We start from the raw sequence: 22,774 nt of genomic DNA on the forward strand, positions 1-22,774 counted from the left end.
TTCTTGCCTGGGAAATCCCATGGACAGAAGAGCTGGTGGGCTGCAGTCCATGAGGTCTCAAAGGGTCAGACACGACTGAACGCTCAGGCAGAGATGTCAAGAAAGCTCCAGGGATAGCCTTGCGGAGAGTCCAGAGGGAGGTGAGGGAGGTTTGCTGGCTGATGGGAATTCTCTTTGTTGTAGCAGACAGGGAGAGGCCCTGATTAGCTCCAACCACTGCCACCTCCAATCTCTTCTTTTGCTACAAAAGGGGGTGAAGGGCCCACCCAGCCCTGAGGCTGCCAGCCTCTCCGAGTGCGATGAGAAGTGACCAGAGAGAACAGAAAGAAGCCGGCAGCAGGAGCAGCCATGGGGAGGCGGGAGAGTTCTGCCACACTGGCCCCACGCTGGGGTGACCATCTGTCCAGTATTCCCCGGATGGGGGGCGGTTGGTGCTGAAACTGGGAAAGCCACCGGCTCAGGGGTCAGTGCCAGCTGCCCCATCCCGGGGTCCCTGATGTGTGGACGGTGCATTTCTGTCTCCCCAGAGGGCTGCTCCACCAGCCACCAAAGCTGGAAGCTGAGGGGATGGGGCCTCTGGCTCCCACCCAAAGTGCCTGCCAGGCACCGGTGTCGCTAACGAGCCACCTGTGAGTCTGGCCTTGGGCCTCTGCTGGCCCGAGGGTCTTGCCGCCTTCAAGGGTTGTTGCAGCCAGCAGCCCCTGCCTCAGAGGTGAGGAGGAGGGTCCAGCCCACATGTCCAGTCAGTAGGAGCCCAGTTGCTTTTACCACTTGCTTGTAGGGGCCTCAAGCAACTGAGAAGTCTCAGCCTCCACCCCGCCTGGAGTCCCTGCCCAGGGCAGAGCCGTGTGGGAAAAACCAAGTGCCGCAGAGGCTTCGTCTGCGTTCTGTTTAAGGAAAAGCTTGTGCAAGTGGCCCCAGAGCCCGCGTGCGGCCCAGGGAGGGGCTGCTGGGGAAGCACCCCTGCCCTGTGTCTCCGGGGGCAGTGGGAACGGGTCTCATGCCTCGTATTTTTTTCCGTTTCCTCCAGACATTTCGGCATTTCCACAGGCAGCGCCATTCACCGATGGAGCGGACAGTTCCCGGTAGGCATCGTGCACTTTCTCCTCTTTGGGGACTTGCTAAAGCTGGACCCACATCCCTGACCACCTCCTTCATCTACCTTTATTAATTTTTTTTTACATTTTATTTGATATTGGAGTATGGGCGATGAACAGTGTCGTGATAGTTTCAGGTGGCCAGCAATGGGACTCAGCCATACATATTCTGTGTATCCATTCTCCAACCCCCAGCCCCAAACGCCCCTCCCGTCCGGGCTGCCACATAACCCTGGGCAGGGCTCCCTGCGCTCTACAGCAGGGCCGTGTTCCACCTCCACGTTTCAATCTCTGACCCTCTAATTACCATGGACCTGGGCAGCCAGATGGAGCACTCCCTGGGCTAATTCACCCTGTGATCCAGTTAACTCAGCCACAGGGTTTTATTTGCCTCCTATCAGCGCAGTCAGCATTGGGTGGGCTGCCTGTGCAACAGGAGCTGTCTAGTGACCCAGGAGGGCTGGGCGAAGGGCACTCAGCCTTAGAGAAGCCTGATAATACAGCTCCTGTTCATGATGCTCCTTGGGCATCAAGGAGCCCTTCTTGGTCAGGCCACACCGAGCAGTTGACTCACCTTGTTGTGTAGAGTTCTCAGCCAGGTGTAACGTAGGTGTCATCCTTGACATCCAGATGAGGGAATCAGCTCAGAGAGGTTAAGAAATCGCCTTAAGTCACACAGCTTAGCGAGTAATGGACGCAGTCCCCAAGTAGAATTCCAAATCTTGTGCCCGTGTTCGGAACCCCATACTAGCTGTTGGATTTGAAAGGCCCCTGATGGTCACTGTCCACCCCTCGGCCCGCACCACCCTCAAGTTCAGCCTGGGGAAGGCCAAGGCCAGAGAAGGGAAGTGGGGTCTGGCCTTCGGCCTGCTGTCTGTTTCCACAGCATCCAGATCACCTTCCCCCGTGGCCAGGTGGGTCAAAGGAAGGGTCCAGGCCTGGCACCCCTTTGTCAGACCTCACGTGGGGCATCCCCTGCCCAGCTGGGAGCCGAGTGGCCCAGCCTCGAGGCCTCCTTGATAAACCCTGTTTTACTCGTAGGTTTGACGACCAGCCAAAAGCAGATGTATCGGAAGATCGCGAAGTGGAGGTAAGTGATGGCGACACGCGAGCCGTAGACGGAGCATCTCTTTCCTCTCTCCCCGGCTCGGCACGTGGAGGCGTCTGGGAGCGTGTGGGCTGCCGGCTCTGGTGGGTGCCGTCCCCGGTGCCCACCTGCTGCAGCAGACGCGGGCAGTGTGCAAGGCAGTGAGGGCAGTGAGGAGTGCCGCGAAGCAAGCTTCCTTTTGCTTTTCTGTGTTTTGAGGCTGAAGTAAGCGCTTCATTCCTGTGGTTTCCACCTCCAACCGAGAGGCCTGGGCCCGAGCCCAGAAGACTTTCCCTCAGTCAGGGGTGGGGCCAGGCAGTTGGATGTTATCAAAGATTCATGAGTGATTCTGATTGTAGCTGGGGCAAAGGACTGCTGCCTTGACCCCTGAACCAGGATCACCTGCGCCTGGCAAGTGTGGTAGCTTATGGAGCCTCAGCAGACTGATTTATTCCTGCCCAGAGGAGTCATGGGCTTCCCAGGTGGTGCTAGGGGTAAAGACTCCACCTGCCAAAGCAGGAGATGCAAGAAACATGGGTTTGATCCTGGGTCAGGAAGATCCTATGGAGTAGGAAATGCCTAGAAAATTCCATGGACAGAGGAGCCTAGCGGGCTGGGTCCCAAAGAGTCGGACAAGACTGAGTGACTTAGCACAACACAGCACACAGAGGAGAGTCTCAAACTCTGTTTAAACAAAAGCATAGGACTTCCCTGGTTTTCCAGTGGCTAAGACTCTGCACTCCCAATTCAGGGGACCCAGGTTTGATCTCTGGTCAAGGGACTAGATCCCACTTGCTGCAACTAAGAGTTCGCATGCTACAACTAAAACTCCTGCATGCTGTAACTAAAAACAGAACAGAAAAAAAGATCCCACATGCTGCAACTAAGACCTGGTGCAGGCGAGTAAATAAAATGAGTAAATATTAAAAAAAAAATAAAAGCATATCCAGAAGGGTGAATGTTAGTGTTCTTCCCCAGCGATTAGGAATTGCTCCTAGGTGCGTCTTGGAACATTAGCGAGAAGAAGGGCCACGCTCTGTAGTTTGTGGATTAGGACATTGAGACCGTGTGGTGCTGAGTGACCCATCCACTTCGCACATGAAATCTGCACAGAGCTGTGACTAGAGCCCAGGCCTCCTGACCCCAGACCCCTCTGCTCCCCGACCTGGTTGGGGTACTGGGGGAGGGCAGTCACCTGCTCCCAGGTCTTCCACCCTTTCTATTCCCTCCTCCTCTCCTTCCAGGCCGAGGAGCCTGAAGCCGGCAAGTCAGAGGCCGAAGACGACGAGGACGAGGTGGACGACCTGCCGACCTCCCGCCGGCCATGGCGGGGCCCCATCTCGCGCAAGGCCAGCCAGACCAGCGTGTACCTGCAGGAGTGGGACATCCCCTTCGAGCAGGTGGAGCTGGGCGAGCCCATCGGGCAGGGCCGCTGGGGCCGGGTGCACCGCGGCCGCTGGCACGGGGAGGTGGCCATCCGCCTGCTGGAGATGGACGGCCACAACCAGGACCACCTGAAGCTGTTCAAGAAGGAGGTGATGAACTACCGGCAGACGCGGCACGAGAACGTGGTGCTCTTCATGGGGGCCTGCATGAACCCGCCCCACCTGGCCATCATCACCAGGTAACCCGGCCCCGCCCCCGCCCCTTCCCTGGGGGCCTGATTATTTGCATGCCGCTGGAGGGCGTTTTCATGTAGAGCGATCCAAAGGAAAAAACTGGGACTTCGCCGGCTGTCTGGGGGTTAGCACTTCGCCTTCCAGTGCAGCAGGTGTGAGTTCAATACCTGGTCAGGCAGCTAAGATCCCACATGCCTCAGGGCCAAAAAGACAAAGCCTGTTACACAGAGGGAAGTCAGTCAGAAAGAGAAAACCAAATATTGCCTATTAATGCATGTATATGGGCTGGAGAAAAACGGTCCTGATGAACCCCTTTGCAGGGCAGGCATGGAGACACATAGAACACAGACTTGTGGGCGCAGCGGGGGAAGGAGCGGGTGGGACGAATTGAGAGGACAGCACTGACATATGTACACGACCATGTGTGAAATAGATGGCTGATGGGAAGTTGCTGCACAATACGGGAGCTCAGCCGGGTGCTCTGTGACAACCCAGGGGGTGAGACGGAGTGTGGGTAGGAGAGAGGCTCAAGAAGGAGGGCGCATATGTATGCTTATGGCCGATGCACGGTGCTTTATGGCAGAAACCAACACAGCATTGTAAAGCAGTGACCCTCCCGTTAAAAACAAATTTTCAAATACTGAAGCAATATGGTAACAAATTCAATAAAGGCTTTAAAAATGGTCCACGTTTTTAAAAAATCTTAAAAAAAAGAAGAAACCCCAAAAATGGAGTATAACTTCCCCATCATATAACCCCATTGACATTAAATAAATAAATAAACGAAAGGATACCTAAAGACAGAGAAAATTCAAATGGTCCGGAAAAGTACAAAGTGAAAACCAGTCTCCTCCCACCCTACCTGGGTGCTTCTGTAAAAAGGTGGGTACTATAAACAGTTCCTTATCATGCCTTCCATTTGAATCAAGGAATTTGTATACACTCATGTTTTTAAGGGCTTCTCAGGTGGCACTGGTTGTAAAGAGCCCACCCGCCAATGCAGGAGACGCTCAGCATCTCTCAGAGCCCAGCCTCAGCGCTGTCCATCATTCAGCCTTCCGTCTCTCTCTCATCCACCCAGTCCCGTGAGAGATCTGAGTCTGCTTAAAGGGAATGTGGCACTAGTGGTGAAGATCCTGCCTGCCAGTGCAGGAGACATGAGATGTGCGTTCAGTTCCTGGGTCGGGACGATCCCCTGGAGGAGGAAATGGCATCCCACTCCAGTGTTCTTGCCCGGAGAATCCCATGGACAGAGGAGCCTGGTGGACTACAGTCCGTAGGGTCACAAAGAGTCAGACATGACTGAAGCTACTTAGCACATACAGTAAAAGAATAAAAGAACATTAACAAAAATTTAACGTGTTTCATGTTAAATGGCTGGAACATAGAAAAGTAACCATCAACTGATACTCCAGACCCTGAAGGTCAAGGAATCTTATCTCATTGGCGATGGTTCCTAAAAACTAGCCCCTTCCTCAGATGGCTTAAGTCAACTTCTCCCTGGAGCAGCAATGAAACGACCCATTCTCTCTAAGTCCTTCCTCACTCCAAGTTTTGCTTTAAATACTTATGTATTTATTTGGCTGTGTCCGGTCTTAGTTGCAGTTCACGGGATCTTTCATTATGGTGTGCCGGCTTAGTTGCTTCATGGCCTGTGGGATATTTGTTCCCTGATCAGGGATCGAACTTGAGTCCCCTGCATTGCAAGGCGGATTCTTAACCACTGAAGTCCCTCACCCCAGGTTTTAGGAGTCAGTACAGGTAGGGACTCCAACATACAAGCCCCTTATCTAATATAATCACTCTGACACCCCGATAGCCACCCCCGCCCCTGCCCCTGCTCCAGGGCACATTCTGCCTTGTCATAAAAAACCCCGTGATCAGAAAACAGCATGATCATGAAAGTTATTATGGAGCTCCCAGAGCCCTGATGCTGCCCGGTCATAGCCTGAAAAGGCCAGGTTCTTCCCTGGGTGACTTTGAGTGGGTGAGTTCCTGCCTCGAACCATGAGAACAGGTAGACTGCTCTGAATGTCTGGCTCAGCTGGTAAAGAATCTGCCCACAATATGGGAGACCTGGGTTCAATCCCTGGGTTGGGAAGATCCTCTGGAGAAGGGAAAGGCTACCCACTCCAGTATTCTGGCCTGGAGAATTCCATGGATTGTATGTCTTAAAGAGTTGGACACGACTGAGCAATCCTTAAACTTAACTTAGTGAACTATTTCCTGTTCTATGGTGGGTGGGCCAGAGGTCTCAGGGGATGTGTGTTCTTGCCCATTCAGGCTGGGCCCCTGTAGCAATGAGCATCAAGGGGACTTCCCTGGTGGTCCAGTGGTTAAGACACAGTGCTTCCATGACAGGGCAGGGTTCGATCCCTGGTCCTCATGTGCCATGAAGTGCAACCAAAATAAAACAAAGAAGGAATGGCATCAGGCTGGTCAAGAAGGATTCTGGCACCCAGGGTCCAAGGGATGGAGCTGGTGGGCACAGCTCTCCCCGGTTCCACAAGGGCTGAGGTCAGGCTGCACGGGGCCCCAGATCTCTGCCTGACCCTCCACTCTTCACAGCTTCTGCAAGGGACGGACGTTGCACTCGTTCGTGAGGGACCCCAAGACATCTCTGGACATCAACAAGACCAGGCAGATCGCCCAGGAGATCATTAAGGTAAAGGTTCCAGAGGTCCTAGCTGTCCCCCGATCCATCTGCTGGTGTCAGGCTGGCGGTGGTGGCTATTCTGTCTCCCCCTTTGGCTGGGGTGCCTCATGGGTGGGACCCCCATCTCCTTCCCTCTTTCTTTGTCTTGTCTGCTGGGAGCTGAACACACTGGAGAAATGCAGTGGGCTTTAAAGACAGATGGCCTGAGTTTGACTTGGTGATACAGATACAGCTGTGTGACTTCGGGCAGGTCGATTAGCCTCTCTGAGCCTTTGCCTCCTCCCCTGTAAAATGGGGTTGCCTGTGTCACCTCCCTCACTGGATTTGTGCAAAGATAAACTGGGATAATCCGTGGAGAGAGCATTGAGCCCTGGGCCACTAGCGCTTGGTGAGAGTCTGTTAGAATTGATTGAGGCTTGCTGCCTTAAGGTTTCTGAATCTAAGTTTCATGCAGACAAGCCCTCAGGCTCAACTCAGGCAGCCTGTTTCTTTTTTTGCTTCCATCTTTTCCAAGTAGTTAAACAAAAGTGAAAGAAACGCTTATTTGTTTCTTTATTTAGCAGCAGACAGGGTCTGAGAAAAACTCCATCAGGGCTGGATGGGCTTCCTCTTCCTGGTTCTTGTTTTTGCAGAAAAGCTTTCTCTTCCCAGCTCCCACCAAGTTTTTGTCCCTGTCCTGTCTGCAGTTTTGCTTCTTTTCTTTTTTTCTCCCTCCCTCCTTCCATCCATCATGTGTGTGCATCATTGGAAAGGAAAAGATAAAAATCTCAGTGACATTTAGGAACACCGAGATTTCTCCATGACATCTCCACATAGCAAAACGAACGCATGGGCTTACCCTGATGGTTCAGTGGTAAAGAATCCACCTGCCAATGCAGGAAACGCAGGTTCAATCCCTGGATCGGGAAGATCCCCTGGAGAAGGAAGTGGCAGCCCCCTCCAGTATTCTTGCCTGGGAAATCCCATGGACAGAGGAGCCTGGTGGGCTACAGTCCATGGGATCAGATAAAGAGTCACACAAAAAAAGAGAGACACAGCTTAGTGACTACACAACCACAGATGAATGCATTAAACTTTTGCAGCCCCCCCCAAACCAAAATATCACAAGTATGCCTTCATCTTTAGTCTGTCTCATCACAGAGAAGTTTAGGGGAGCTGCAGTGTTATACCTACTCTGTGATATCCTCAAACCTGCTGGGCCCTGCTCCCCCAAACTGTTGTGTCTCCTTATTGTCGGGACACTGGGGGAGTCTGGGTGCTGAGTTTGGCTGAATTCGGCTGAATGAGTCATCTGGAAGATTCCAGGGTAGAAGCTGCTCAAAGATTTTGGAGCTGCAGAGCCAGAAGCAAGCTCTCTGCTGGCTCATTTATTTCCCCCATCCCCCTTCTTCTGGGAACTTCTAAGCCACTTCCTTTTGTATGCATCTCTGATACTTTGAGGCTCAAAATATAATAATGGGGTCTTGACCTTTGGTTCAGAGAAGGCCTTGGCAACAACCCACTCCAGTACTCTTGCCTGGAAAATCCCATGGACGGAGGAGCCTGGTAGGCTGCAGTCCATGGGGTCGCGAAGAGTCGGACACAACTGAGCAACTTCACTTTCACTTTTCACTTTCATGCACTGGAGAAGGAAATGGCAACCCACTCCAGTGTTCCTGCCTAGAGAATCCCAGGGACAGGGGAGCCTGGTGGGCTGCTGTCTATGGGGTCGCACAGAGTCGGACACGACTGAAGTGACTTAGCAGCAGCAGCAGACCTTTGGTTAGAGGGTTTAGGGGGCCACCCCTGAAGTGTTGTGAAATTATAGGAAGGGAGGAGAGTTTGTGTTCCCGACCTGGGCACTTTCTATCTTGTCTCTGGCTGTTGGAGGCTGTGGCACCTGATTTATTAACAAGGCTCAGAGAGGTTCAGCCACTTATCCCCGGTCACACAGCTGGTCCCTGTTCAGCCCAAGGTGTGGTCTTTGGCTCTTGGTTTGGTTTGGGAAGTGGGCAGATATTTTAAGGGGGATCATCTTGCATTCAGGATGGAGTTTTGGGAGAGAGTAAGTCACCCTTTTTGAAAACTCCCCGCTTCCATGGTGGGATGACAGCTCTCAGTAGGCCTGAGGGAAGTGGCCACGGTGAACCCCACGCCCTCCCGTCTCTTACAGAAGAGCATCTGCCTGTGTACATTCTTCTCTGATGAGCTCTGGCCCCACTTGGTCCAAGCTCTGGGGTCGGATGACTTCTGTCTGCTTCTGCCTCACAGCCCGTTCCTTCTCTTCCTCAATGGGGCTTATTGTTGACCTCCCCCCTCCTCACCCCGAGATATCTTTGAAGGCAGGGAGATTTTTCTCGTGTGAGGCACCCTTGATGTGGGCGGTAGGGAGGTGGGTTTGCATGTGCCTCTTTCTGACCTGGCAAGGATGCCCACTTCAGTTGTGGCATCGTGTACCCCTCTCGCTGTTCCCAAGTGTATCAGGGTACCCGGAAGTCCTCGGTTTGTCCTCGGATGAGAGCATGCCTGCATCAGGTCACCCACGTCCCCTGTGCCTGGCCAGTCAGCGTTTGGTGCAAATAGGGCATTGGTTTGAAATCCCCCAGCCCTGACCTGGCACTTGGCAGATGAGGAAACTGAGGCTCAGAAGTCAAGTCCAAGGCCACACAGTGAATTAGAATCATCTGGGCTGGATTTCAGTCTTAGTCCAGGACTTCTAAGGCAGCGCAGGCAGCAGGACCACCTGAGCTTGGGGACTCCCTCTGTGGGAATTCCGCTCTGTTCCCCACGCCCATCCCAAGCCTTTGCTCAGCCTGAGAGGTGAGGCTAGCTGTGCAAAGCCTGATGAGACCTTAGATCCTTGGGTCTTCTATGATTTAACCCAGAGGGTAGAGACTTCCCTGGAGGTCCAGTGGTTAAAACTCCATGCTTCCAATGCAGAGGGCACGGGTTCGATCCCTCGTTGGGGAACTAAGATGCCACGTGCCTCACAACATGGCCAAAACTTTAAAAAAGAAAGAAAACAAAACAAAAATGGAGGGTAGCATCACAGTGAACCTTTATATACTTCCTGACCACCCCTCCCCCAGAGGCCCCATTCCCCCTTTCTACACTTCATCTGAGTATAAGGTGGATGTTGGGCAGTGTGGTGACGCGGCAGCAGCTCTGACTGGCCTGGGACCAGATCTCAGCAGTCCTGCCTAACCGCTGTGTGACCCGGGGCAAGGGACTTCCTGTCTCTGAGGCTGGGTTTCCTCCTCTGTAAAAGGAGACAGTCACACTGCATAGGGCTGCGAAGGTTAAATGAGGAGCATGGGGTAAGGTCTCTGGCTCAGGGCCTGGCCCAGGGTAAAAGCTAAGCCATCATCGTCCGTCTTCCCTCTGCCCCTGACGTGAGGCTCTCTGTCTTCCAGGGCATGGGGTACCTCCACGCCAAGGGCATCGTGCACAAAGATCTGAAATCCAAGAACGTCTTCTACGACAATGGCAAAGTGGTCATCACAGACTTCGGGCTGTTCGGGATCTCGGGCGTCGTGCGAGAGGGACGGTGAGTTGGCCTTGGGCGTCCAGAGAGACTGGGGCAGCGCTGGTGGGCCTGAGGCCTGAGCACACTTGCCGACGGTGGCCGAGGGGCAGCCCACCCTATAGGAAAGGCCAGGTCTGCTCTGCTCCTGCCCTTGTGGTTCCGGTTCAGAATCAGATTTGGGTGACCTTGAGGTCCCTCATAGCACTTAATTCTCAGGCTGACCACCGAGGAGGCTGGGTCCCCTCACCCCCATTTTCCCTGTATGCTCACTGCCTTGGGCAAGGGACCATGGTTCCCATCCCCACGGTGCGGAAGAGCATCAGGTTCTAGTTCCACGAATCCTGAAGGAGAAAGGCCACTCCCCCAGCTTCAGGACCCCAGGAGGGAGAGCCAGCCCCAGGCCAGGTTGTGAGCCCCACAGGCCGTTCCCGTCTCCTGCACAGAGATGCCCTGTGCTCTCCCAGGGTAGAGAATCGGCACCCTCAGGAGCAGCTCCCGGCCAATACTGTCCTTGGCCTGCTATTCTTGAAGAACCTGCTTATCACTCCTCTGTAACATTCCCCCAAAGCACAGGTACCTTGGCAAGTGCTGCTGTTCTGGGCCATGCATGGGGTTGCAAAGAGTCAGACATGACTGAGCACATACATAGATCAGCCCTGGGGCAGATGCGTGCCCTGCGGGCCTCTTTGCTGCCCACTCAAGGCCGTCTCCTTGCCCTGACTTCTTGCCACCAGGCGTGAGAACCAGCTGAAGCTGTCACATGACTGGCTGTGCTACCTGGCCCCCGAGATCGTGCGGGAGATGACCCCCGGGAAGGATGAGGACCAGCTGCCCTTCTCCAAAGCTGCTGACGTCTATGCATTCGGGTGAGGAGGCGCCTGGCGTCCCTCTTCCTGGGGCTCTGAGGCCAATTGTGGCTGAAACAGAGGGTCCTGCTGGCTATTGGGGGTCGGGGGGGTGTGATTTGAGGCTGGTTCAGCTGCTTGTTTGGGCCAGTGACCATGTCCTTGACCTTCCGTTTTCCCCACCTGTAAAATGGGGTGAATAGAGCTCCTCCCTGGTAGAGCTGTTTCATGAGGACTGAATTAGGTAATTGTATAAAATACTTAAGGGGCCTCCCAGGTGGTTCTAGTGGAAAAGAACCTGTCTGCCAATGGAGGAAACCTAATGAGATGCGAGTTTGATCCCTGGGTCAGGAAGATCCCCTGGAGGAGGAAATGGCAACCCCCTCCAGTATCCTTGCCTGGAGAATGCCTATGGACAGAGGAGCCTGTCGGGCTACAGTCCATGGGGTTGCAAAGCGTCAAACACAACTGAAGCGACTGAGCACACACACATAAAATGCTTAACTCGGGGTGTCCTTCTCACCTGTTGCTCCCCAAGGACAGTCTCCAGAGCTAACCAAGAGCTGTCCTTCTGGGAGAAGGGGGCAGCTTCCAGAGCTAACCAAGAGCTGTCCCTCTGGGAGAAGGGGGCAGCTTCCAGCTGTGCCCCAAGAAGAGCTGGCAGATAGACACACAGAAATGTAGAAATAAAACATGAGCCAGATGCATAAAACCTTCCCTTAGCCACATTAAGGAAGGAACTGGTGAAATCAGTTTCAATACATGTTTAATTCAGTGTGGCCAAAATATAATCATTTCAGCATGTAATCAAAATAAATTCAGGAGATATTTTATGCCACAGAACTTTCAAAAATTTGGTGTGTTTTACACCTCAGTTCCCCTCCCCACATTTGAGTTACTCAGTATCCTCACGCACCCCCACCCCACCCCCCGCATTGGTCAGGGCGGGTCTAATGGAGATGGTCCCGTGCAGATAAGTCAAGAAAGGCTAGGGGACTTGGAGGGTCAGAATGAGGGCCCCATGCCATAATCTCTTGGGGGGTCCTTTCCTCCTGGGTGGTCTCTCCCTGCCCTGACCTGTCAGTCATTTTCTGAGCACCTGCGTGTGCCAGGCCCAGGGCTGGGCATTCCTGTCACTCCTCAGAGGACCTTCGGCGTGGGCGCCCACCCCACTGAGGTTGAATGGTTGTACCAGGATCTCTGTCCAGAGCGGCGGTGTCTCAGACTTCTCACCACACTGGGAGCACAGGGCCCCGGGTGCACTCAGGGTGGTCCCAGAAGCCTGGTGGGTGCAGAAGGTGGGCCGAGAGTCCCGGGTCCTCAGGCTGGGCTCTGGGCATCATGGCAGCAGGCGGCCCCCACCCCCACGCCCCACTAGTGTGAGCTGAGTGGAGCTGTCCAGGAGCTCACGCCGTGTTGGGGGGTGGTCTCCACAGGACTGTTTGGTATGAGCTGCAAGCCAGAGACTGGCCCTTGAAGAACCAAGCTGCAGAGGCCCTGATCTGGCAGATTGGAAGCGGAGAGGGCATGAAGCGCGTCCTGGCCTCTGTCAGCCTGGGGAAGGAAGTCACCGTGAGTAGCCGCCCTGCGCTGGGAGAGGGCGGTGGGGCTGGAGGGCTGGTGCCCAGCTGTCCTTCCTTCATCCACCTGAGATGCAGAAACGCGAGCCGGATGCATGTCAGGCTGGCCTCCGTGCTGCTGGCTAGGAGGCCTGTGAGCTTCCCAGGTGGCGCGGTGGTAAAGAATCCACTTGCCAATGCATGAGACGCAGGAGGTATGGGTACAATCTCTAGGTTGGGAAGATCCCCTGGAGTAGGAAATGGCAACCCAGTGGAGTATTCTTGCCTGGGACAAGTATCCTCTGTCCCATGGACAGAGGAGCCTGGTGGGCTACAGTCCACAGGGCTGCAAAGAATCACACGTGACTGAGTACACACACACATGCACACACGAAGCCTATATCCTTCACTACCCCACTGCTAACTTTTAAAAAACAATTGTCTTTAAAAAAAAATAGAAAGGAAATAAAGCTCATGGTTTTCTTGAATTATGAGAAAGATAATAAAGCCTGTATGTTACTTACTAGAAAGAAGATAATAACAAATTTCACTACCTAAAGGACAAACAGTGGGATTTTGGCAATATCAGATCTTTCTCCTTCATGTCTTTCTCGACTGTTCAAGAACTAGTCAAGATTTCCACAGCATATTTGTTTTCAAGAGGCCAAATCATCATAGGTTTGCTGCCCTCACGTGACTGAATGCCAATAGTGGTTTCTCTGTGTCGCTGTGTGTGAGTTTACCCCGCCTGGCACTGTGGTACGTGAAGGAGTCCAGGGGTGGTGTTTTCAGTGTTAGCCATGTGCTCGTGAGTCAGGTGGGCCTGGAGCAGACAGATGCCAGCGGGGTGTTGATAAGGAGCTCCAGGGGGTTCCTGGGCAGCACGGCAATGGAAGCCTCTGGGGGGACCACCTGGCACTTGTCCAGGTGAAGTGCTACCTAGGCTGTTGGAGTGTCCCTGCTGGGTCCCCACCTGCCCGGTCACCTGAGCACCTTCTGCCTGGTCGTGTGTGCAGGCCTGTCTTCTCACAGGAAGTTCTCCTGAATTGAAAGGCCAATGGGGGTGCAGTGTGGCTGAGTGGATCTGGAGAGTAGGCGGCCGGAGAAGGGCTTTGCCTTCACTTGGGATGGTCAAGACAGCTGTTCTGCCGACTCACTGCTGCCCTATGTCCAGTCCGTCTCGTCACTCCCAGCCTCCATTCCTGCAATGCCCAGGCTCCCGCCTCTGTTGCAGCCCCGCCTTCTGAATATCTTGTGTCTCACCTGTCAACACGCTGCCTTCTACTTTCCATTCTAAATGTCTGTGATCTCTTTCCTCTGACCTGTCTTTTGGCTTTGTGACTGTTATTCCAGGGAGGTCAAGGAAGGAAGGAAGGAGAGGCAGGCCCATGCTTGTCATTTTAACTGGAAGCGAGAGTGCTCCTGAAATTCAGTTATTTCTCATAGTCCAGCCATGGCTGGTCACCTCAGTGTCGGCAGGAGGGTCAGGGGACCACCAGCTTGGGGGGGGGTTGGTGCCCAGGAGCATCAAAGAGACCCTGGGCAGAGGGCCTCAGCTGCGCCTCTCTCATGCCTTCCCGTGGTGTCTCGCCTTGCAGGAGATCCTGTCTGCCTGCTGGGCCTTCGACCTGCAGGAGCGGCCCAGCTTCCCCCTGCTGATGGACATGCTGGAGAAGCTGCCCAAACTGAACCGGCGGCTCTCGCACCCTGGGCACTTTTGGAAGTCTGCTGAGTAAGTACCCCTCAGAGCCAGACCTGCAGCCAGCTGTCTGGGGGAGGGGGGCAACCATCTGCTCTGTCTGCCTGAGACTTCCACCTAGGGAACCCCTAGAGTTGGTTAGCCAGAGGGGACTCATTCCCTCGCCCAAGGGGTACTGGGATTGTGTTCACCACATTTTTAAGAACTTTTTATGTTGGAGTACAGCCAGTTAACAATGTTGTGATAGTTTCAGGTGCAGAGCAGAGGGACTCAGCCATGCATATACATGTATCCATTCTCCCCCCAGACTCGCCTCCCATCCAGGCTGCCACATAACATTGAGCTGAATTCCCTGTGCTATACAATAGGTCCTTATCAGTTATCCATTTTAAATATAGCAGTGTATACATGTCCCTCCCAAACTCCCTAAATCCCCCTCCATCATCCTTCCCCCAGGCAACCATAAGTTCGTTCTCTAAGTCTGCTGTTCACCACATTTATTTTGGAGACTCTTGCACAGGCTAGTGTCTCCTGTCCTCCTCTATGAAAACCTCCACATCACTGTTACCAGCTCAGTGCTAAAGCTGGGCCCAGGCTAAGGCCCCAACAAGAAGTTTCTGCCTGAGAAAGGGCCAAACAGAGTGTCACTAAAACCAGCAGAGCGGCTGTTGCTTAAAATGACAGTCTCCCAACAGAGCTTTCAGCCCCCTGTTACTGGGGCTGCATCTCCAGGGTTTAAGTGCCACTTAGACACTGGAGGCCCATCCTCCTTCTGTGTAATCATGGTCCTCGGCAGCTTCAGTGCCAGGGTGGTCTCCACTCCTCTCTTCTGAGTTCTGCCTCCTTCCCTTTTTTCTTTGTCCCTCTGGCTCTCTCTGCCAGATTCCTCAAAAAACAGACGTCTTCCCTGCCCCTGGGAGAATCTGGGGAAGTCCTTCCTTGTTTCGGCCTCAGCTCCACAGCTGGACAGAGTGGAGGGGTGGGCAGACATGGCCTAAACATGGGAAATAGTTCAGCTTTGCAGGCCGAGAGGGAAACTCGAGTGACGGCTCCTGCCAGTGGGGTTTGCGGTGCCCCCAGCAGTGTGAAAAGCAGTGACACAACTGCATACAATCTGTGTCCTAGCAGCTCAGCTCTGCTGTTTGTGTGGGGGCAGTCACAGACCTGCAAGCTCACGGGCTGACTGGTTCTAGTAAAACATTACTTATGAATGCGGAAACTTGAATTTCCTATTATTTTAGGCCATGAAATAGTCTTTTGATTTCTGTCCCCCCAACCATTTCGAAAGGTGGAAAAAAAAAAACAAACAAACATTCTTTATTTGTGGATTGTACAGAAACAAGTGGCAGGTCACATATGGCTGGACTCTTGGACACGATTCATGGCTTTGAACTTTCACTTAAGGTGAAAGGTGCTTTCTAGAAGTGAAATCTCCCACAGCCCCAGAACATGGAGACAGAATAGATACAGTGGCTTCTCTCTCTCTCTCTGTTTAAAATATTTATTTATTTGGCTGCACCAGCATCACTGACTCAATGGACATGAGTTTGAGCAAACTCTGGGAGATGGTGAAGGACAGGGAAGCCTGGCGTGTCATAGAGTGTCGGACACAACTATGCCGCTGAACAACAGTGGGTCTTAGCTGTGCCATGTGGGATCTAGTTCCCTGACCAGGGATCAAACCCAGACCCCCTTCACTGGGAGCTGGGTGTCTTAGCCACTGGACCACCAGGGAAGTCCCAAGTGGTGCTTCTCTTGATGGGAGTTGGGGGAGAGGGCAAGAGCATAGCCTCCGGAGAAGCTGTACCCAGTTCTCATACCTGCCCACGTGTCTGGTAGTGTCAGTACCTCCTTCTTCCAGAATGAACCAGGTATGGTCTCTGTCACATTTTTTTTTTTTTTTTCACGACTCTAAAATGATCACTTTTTGTGGCCTGATTTGACAGATCTTAGTTTGCCAGGTTGTTTTGAAGATAAACCAAACCGAGCTTTGAGCTACAGGTGAGGAGGGGCCTAGGCTGGGTCAGCCCAGCAGTAGCTGTGAGGAGAACTTGTTGAAGAAATGTGGCAACTGAAGCCTGTCGTAGGGACAGTCTGAGGAATGATGATATGTGTTGAGGGAATACTGTACCTTATAATGAAGATTCGATTCAGTATTTTGCACTTAAGATGGATCAGAGTCCAATACAAACAGCGGGTGACATGATGTTGCTGTCAGAGGCATGGGATTTTCCCAGCGACTGCTGGTGGCTGCACCACCCCTGAGGTCACATGCCAGGGCCAGGCCTCCACCAGCACAGAGCTGATGGTCTAATTAGGATAAAGACAAGCAGACATGCGCTGTAAGCCCTCCAAGCAGGACGCTGTCTTGTCACCTCTGTATCCTCAGCTCCTAGCACAGTCCCGGGGGTGTAGTAATCACTCAGTAAATATTTGGTGGATGAGGGGGATGAAGGAGGGGATGAGGACAACATGCTGAGTGCCAGGCAAAAACCCAGCCAATGTGGGCACGCTGCCCCCAGGGAACTTGAGGAAGGGCCTCCAGAAGAGAGGGATCATGGGAGCTGGGTTTGGGTGGGAGCCTGAGGCTCTCCTGGACTCACAAGAAGTTCAAGGATCTGATTTGTCAGACCTCGGGCGACTCGTTTAGCAAACCAGGCCCTGGTTTTCTCCTCCACAAAAGCGAAGGCTGCACTGAGCAGGTGCTGACATTCAGGAGATGATTACAGATTCCCAAAAGGCCAGGGAGCCCTGCCTTCTCTTTCCACATGTGGGACAGAGAGTCACAAATGGGGATGTTCCCTGCACAAAGTGATCAGTTTTAGCCTCTGCAGGGAAAGGATGCCAGCATACCTCAACAAATCTGTATCAAAGCTTTCTGTTCATGATTTTTACTTCCACACACTCAAGCTTCTAATTCTCATTTTCTCTTTTCTTTTCCATCGATTTTGTTGCTTATTTTTATTTTTGGGGGGTGGTGGATGTGCTGGCCCGTCCTGTCATCTTCCCCCTTTCCTGCCATCCTGATTCCTGCGGGCCCCCCTCCACCCACCCACGCTGGGTGTCCATCTCCATCACCTGCTGGACTGCGCTCCTCCCACATCTGGCAAAATGGTTGCGGGCGCTCCCAGGCGCTGGCGGAGCCGCTACTACGGGAAAGGACGTTCCGGTCACCCTGACTTTAGGAACAACTGTCCAGTCCTGGAGGAATAGTGTGTCTTCTGCCGTTTCCCTGATCCCTCTGCCTGTTTGCGTTTAATACTTTGCACATCCTGCTTCCTACTGTCTCTGCATCCAGCTTCCCCTTCTTGGCGTGTGTTATTCCCATAAACAACAGTGATGCTCTGGCGGCTCACATGGCCACTGGCGAGGGCCTTGCGGGCTGTTTCTCTCCCCGGGCTGAGAGCAGACCCACAGTGTGGCAGGGCCTCTGTCCACACACCATGGCAGATGATGGCTTGTTCTAGGGTGGGTGAGAACTCAGATTGCTGGCCTGGGTCCCCAGGATCCCCTCTGACTGGATCTTAAAGAAGAGAATGCAGGGAGCAGACATAGTAAACTCCAAGATGTCAGTTTCGATGAGGAGCCATGGGCCTCCTGGTCGACCTCTGTTCAGCATTCTGTGGCCATGTCCCAGGCGAGAGCTTGGGGGAGGTTCTCTATGCCAGGCTCCCTTCCAAGCTTGCTCTGCTGCCAAGCCTGGACTGGAGTGGGGATGTGCTTTCCTCTGTCCACAGTGAAAGAGGGGCCCCTGCCCTGTGCCCTGGCCAGGCCTCAGCCACTCCCCCTGCCCTCTCCCCAAGGTCTCGGGCTCTGACTCTGCTCTCTCCCCTCTTGTCTCTCCTCCTGTAGGTTGTAGGCCTGGCTGCCTTGCATGTTCGGGGCTTTCTTCCTCCTAATCCACGCTCGGCACTGCGACTTCTCCGCCAGCTCAAACAGCGCTGCAGGCACTAACCCAGGGGATGCGATCCTGCCGCCCCAGCCTCTCTGCTGAGACTTTTCTGCTTTGTTTGTTAAAACTGGCCCTCGCCCCGCCCTGCGGCCCCGTGTGTGCCTGAGTAACAGCTTCCCACGGAGGGTCTCCCTAACAGCAGCCCTGCTACCCGGAACCGCCTCCCTGGACGCGACTTCATTTCTCTCTAGCACTTCTGTGGGGCGGTCCGTCTCCCAACTAACAGCTCAATGAGAGAGATCCCCCCTCTCCTGCACCCCACAACATACCGGCCCTTCGCAGGGTGTGTCCCTGGGACAGGGGGCGGGGTTTGCTTGGCTCTTAACCCACGAGGATCTTGTCCAACAAGGAGTGGAATGATTTCAGAGCTGCCCGCGGTCCCCTCTGGCGGGCTGCTGGTGTGACATCACAAGTTCTATTGCCGTGAAAGACCCCAGCTGGAACGGCTGTGTCCTCGGCCGCACAGACACCTGGGAAAGTCTTCCTAAAGCTAGGGGGTGGGGCCTGTCTCCAAACAACTGTGAAAAAGCTTCCGGTCCACCCCCCCACCCCCACAGCATCACTCCCCTTCCACCTGTCCTCTGCAAACAGAAAGTACCAGACCCCAAGCCAGCATTTGGCAAGAGTGTGGCTGACAGGTCACACACAGGTCCTCCATGGCTTACCAAACGCGTGTTCCTGACCCACCAAGACCTGAATCTGGGTGTCTGGAGGCAGAAGCTGAGAACCTGTATTTCAACCCGCTTCCCAGATGGCCTCGATGCACCCCCACGTTTGAGGACCATTTCTAGAAGGAGCATACAAATATCACTCTCAGGGCTGGGGCTGAGTTTCTCTTCCCTCCCAGTTCCACTCAGAGCAAGAGCTTTGAGAATGAGCTGCCAGTGAGAACGAGCCCACAGCAGTTACTGAGCACGCGGGGCACTGGGGCTTTGGAGACAAACAGGCCACCGCCCTCCAGGAGGGGAGCTGAGGCTTAGCACCTCTACTCCCAACCCCCACCCCTGGCCAGGTGTGACCGGGAGCAGCTCTGCCAAGGCCAGTGGCCTTATCATCACTCCCACTTCTTGGTGCGGCCAGGTCCTCTACTGAGCTTCTGGAACTGGCCCCGCTCATTAGCTAATGTTGCCCAAATTCTGATCAAAACCTTCAGGGCTATAACTCTTGTTTTTGTTCCTCTTTTCAGCATTAACAGCAGCAAAGTTGTACCCCGGTTTGAAAGGTTTGGCTTGGGCATCCTGGAGTCCAGTAATCCAAAGATGTAGCCAGCCGTGCAGTTTTTCTGACAACGTATTTCTTTCTTAAATGTGTCTCTAAAACATCTAAACCACCACCACGACAAAAACAAAAACAAAAAAAAACAATGCTCTTCAAAATGCCAGCCACCCTCCTAAGTGCTGCAAGCCAAGAGCACAAGGCCTTGGTTTAGACTGTTCATCTGCAAAAACACTTGGGTCCTGGAGATGGAGCCACACCTGCTGTTTCTTAAAATGACATCACCAACAACCAGCCCTGTCCTGACAGGCGGCAAATGTTTACATGTATGTTCCTGCGGAGTTGGACTCGAGGTTGTACAATAGGTAATAATAAAAAAACTGGTCTGTGCAGAGGTTACTGGCACCGTGGGCAGGGATGGCAGAAGTGGTCCTCCCTTCTGGAGGAGACTGTAGGAGTGAGGTGCCCACACTGGGCCAGAGGAAGAAAAGCATGGTAATTGTGGCTGGTCTCCTGGCAGGACAGGCGGGGGTTGGGGGGGTGGCAACCACAGGGTTTGACCAGGCTTCTACTTTGGCCCTAAATCCCATCACCCGTCATCCTATCAAAGAGGTGTGGTTTCTTCCTCCTCTTGCAGGTGAGACCCTGATTGGGAGCTGAGCTGGATTAAGAGGGTCAGAGGTTTGCAGAGAGCTTGGGTTCATCTTTGACTCCTGTAATCCAGTCCATATCTGCTGGAAAAGTATAGACAGATCGAATCCAGATAACATCTGGATGGATCCAGTGGTTCCTAGCCAGGGTCTCCACTGCCTATGGAGGTGTTTCTTTCATGAATCCCCCAGAGGGGCACCTGGGAGATGGGATGAAAGGCTTTAGCTGTTTAGATACATCCCAGTCCTTAACTAACATTTGATCCCAGTGCTCAGGCCCAGCCCAGCAGTTTCGTACACTGTGAAAACTTGATCCATGAGAACGGGGAAGGTAGAAGACAGGGGAAGAGGCAGGCAGGGTCTCTGAGCCCACTCTCCCAGTCACAGGGTGCCCTGGCCCTTTAGAGGCCCATCATCCATCTTGCCACAGTTCTGTAACTGCCCACCCCTGAGTCCTGTTGAAACCCCTTAGCCTGCTCCTGACTCCTCTGCTGCCCATGTTCGGAGCTCTTAGATAAGGTGGCAGGTGTGTGCCCTGCCTTTCATTTAGACCCAGCTAACAAGCCCCTCACCTTCAGAGTCTTCCCAAGCACCAAGGCAGGCCTCCTACTTGTGTCTGTTTGAACCAGGTTTGGGAAAGTCCAGAATATGAGAGGGTCCTGCCTGTCCTCATTAGAAGCTGACTCCTAAAGAGGAAAGTTCCAAATGGCAGAGAAGCCCTTCAGTGAAGGTTAGGGTGTATCTGGCTCCAAAGCTGGAAATAACCCAGGGTGACGAAAGTGGAGAGGAGATTGTCTTCAGACCCCCAACCCATGTCCACATTTGGAGCCAAGACGAGAAGGCACGTGGCCCTCCTACCGGGTTCATGTACACCTGTCTAACCAGGCTCCGAACCTGGAGTCTGGCCAAATCGTCCTGTGAAACGGGCTTCTTGGCCTGGAGACTGCGGGGTGACCTTCCTGGCTCTGGGCTGAGCATCCCTTGGCGGCCCTGCTGGGAGGACACAGCCGAACAGCTGTGCTGGGTACCCGGGCCTCCGGGCCAACAGCACCTTAACCCTACCTGCTGGGGGTGTGGGGAGGAAGATGGAGAAGCTGTAAACCAGCTAGACTCTGCTCTGGGGGTCTTTTTTCCCCTGTGGGACACTTGGCTTCTCCCCATCATCCCTTTGACCTCCAGGTCAGCCTCTCCCCTGATCTCCTGACTCCACGTGGTAGGTGACTCCACCTCCTCTGGTCATCAGGCTCCTCCACACCGGCTCCTTCCCAGAGGTCACAGTTCATGCCTCTCATGTTTCCCCTCTGAACCCTTGGACGAGCAGGTGGCCTGAGAGGTGGGACGGCAGCTGAGTAAATGGGACTCACCTCACGGCCCACAGACAGTCAGCCTGGGTTTTTTTTTTTACCTTGGAGGGTGTCACACTCTTGGGTCAGTTCAGGAAGCTTTCTTTGAGTGTCTACTGTGTGCAAGTTCCGGGGGCCCAGGAGGGGAGCAGTCTCAGTGCCCGCGTTTAGGAAACATGATCTGCCAGGAACCAGGAGGGTGGGCCTGGGGGCCATCCCCCTTCCTCTCCCGGGCCCTGGGATGCCTTCTTGCTCTCAGCCTGAGCCTCTGCCCTGCCTGTCATTGAAGAGAAGCAGCTGAGGAGCTCCCCAGGTGGTCCCCATCACCCTGTCTCTATTGAAGTGACTGTGAATTGAGGTTAGGAAGACACGCCTGCCCTTCCGTGTGCTCCCCCCATCTGCCTTGGAAACACATGAAGGACGGCAGATACTGTGAATTCAGCCCTCACAGCCAACTGTGAAAGGGATGGAGAAGCTGGGAGGCCTCCTGGACAAGATCTCGGGGGCTGCAGAGGTCCCCTGGGGTCTGAGAATGGAGCCCAAGTTTCAACCTTCAGCCCGCCCCCCCCCCACCTCCCTCCACTTCCCAGCCTCACCTCCAAACCCCTGGGATCTGTTCCTGATACCTTTAAACACCAGAGCCACAACCCTTGGTCCCCATCCAACCCGAGGTCTTGAATCCTGAGTTCCCCACCAGTTGTGAGTGGCATGTAGCCAAGATGACATCTCCATACCAACCACCAAATCAAAGATGCGTACAGGGCCTGGAATCCCTCTGCCCTCTCACGGAATTTCTTCCTGTGATCACTGAGGGGCGTGGCGTGCCCTGTAAGCCCCTGGTGGGGGTGGTGGGGGTTGTCTGTGTTGCTTTCGGGGCCGGGTGGAGACATAAATGTGAAGCTGGTTAGGGAGCTTGTGCGATGCTGCAGTGTCAGCCAGGATTTCATCTGTGTGTGCAAACCCAACATCTGTGGCCACGAGGCACACACTTGCTTTTTTGAATGTGATGTAAAATTTGTATATTAAAAGTTTTTATATTTTCTATCAACTGCATTTGTCTTCCAGAAATGCTATTAATTTAAATTAAAATGGTTAGTATTAATGGACGTGTGCTATCAGTTTTTGTGGTTTTTTTTTTTTTTTTTTTTTTTGCCATTGGCAAGAACACTGTGCCAGGCCCAGCCTGGGTGTCTAGAGTCTGTGAATAAAATTGTACCAAGTTGTCTGGGGCTTGTGTCTGCTTGGGTCCATTCCAGATGAGTGGGGCAGAGGTGGGGGGCTCTCGGATGGGTGGCGTAGGAGAACAGGAAGGGAGGGAGCAGGGTGTTTGGCCCCCATCTGGGAGCTCCCTCCAGGGAAAGAAATTTTGCCAGGACCTTGGAGGTAGATGTTTCTAAACAGATGAAGGAATGGAGAAAAGAGCATCAAAGCCCATGATGCACAGAAGGTCATCCTACCCCCAGCAGGGACAGCCTGGTGACATACTCAGACCCGTCACTGTCTCCTCTGCTGGAGGGGTCTTTGACTTATGAAAGCCTTGAGGGGAG

General features: G+C 53.6%; 1 protein-coding gene across 8 annotated transcripts in view; it reads left to right on the top strand.

Moving 5' to 3' along the window:
• Positions 1–22,457, top strand: part of KSR1 (kinase suppressor of ras 1) — a 162,201-nt gene extending 139,744 nt beyond the window's left edge. For 5 of the 8 annotated variants that reach the window (XM_043903131.1, XM_043903132.1, XM_043903139.1 and 2 more), the window contains 10 exons: positions 1,031–1,085; positions 2,139–2,187; positions 3,429–3,808; positions 6,372–6,468; positions 9,852–9,985; positions 10,699–10,830; positions 12,246–12,381; positions 13,967–14,100; positions 17,199–17,279; positions 19,206–22,457. In XM_043903131.1, the coding sequence (XP_043759066.1) occupies positions 1,031–1,085; positions 2,139–2,187; positions 3,429–3,808; positions 6,372–6,468; positions 9,852–9,985; positions 10,699–10,830; positions 12,246–12,381; positions 13,967–14,100; positions 17,199–17,279; positions 19,206–19,284 (1,277 nt within the window). In that variant the 3' untranslated portion in view covers positions 19,285–22,457. Of the gene's footprint in view, positions 1–1,030; positions 1,086–2,138; positions 2,188–3,428; positions 3,809–6,371; positions 6,469–9,851; positions 9,986–10,698; positions 10,831–12,245; positions 12,382–13,966; positions 14,101–17,198; positions 17,280–17,919; positions 18,576–19,205 lie in introns of those variants that run through there. The other 3 variants (XM_043903133.1, XM_043903134.1, XM_043903135.1) reach the window with 2 other exon arrangements.
• Positions 22,458–22,774: the final 317 nt, after the last annotated feature.

This window comes from Cervus elaphus, chromosome 5, assembly GCF_910594005.1.
Source record: "Cervus elaphus chromosome 5, mCerEla1.1, whole genome shotgun sequence".
In the NCBI taxonomy this organism is placed as follows: Eukaryota; Metazoa; Chordata; class Mammalia; order Artiodactyla; family Cervidae; genus Cervus; species Cervus elaphus.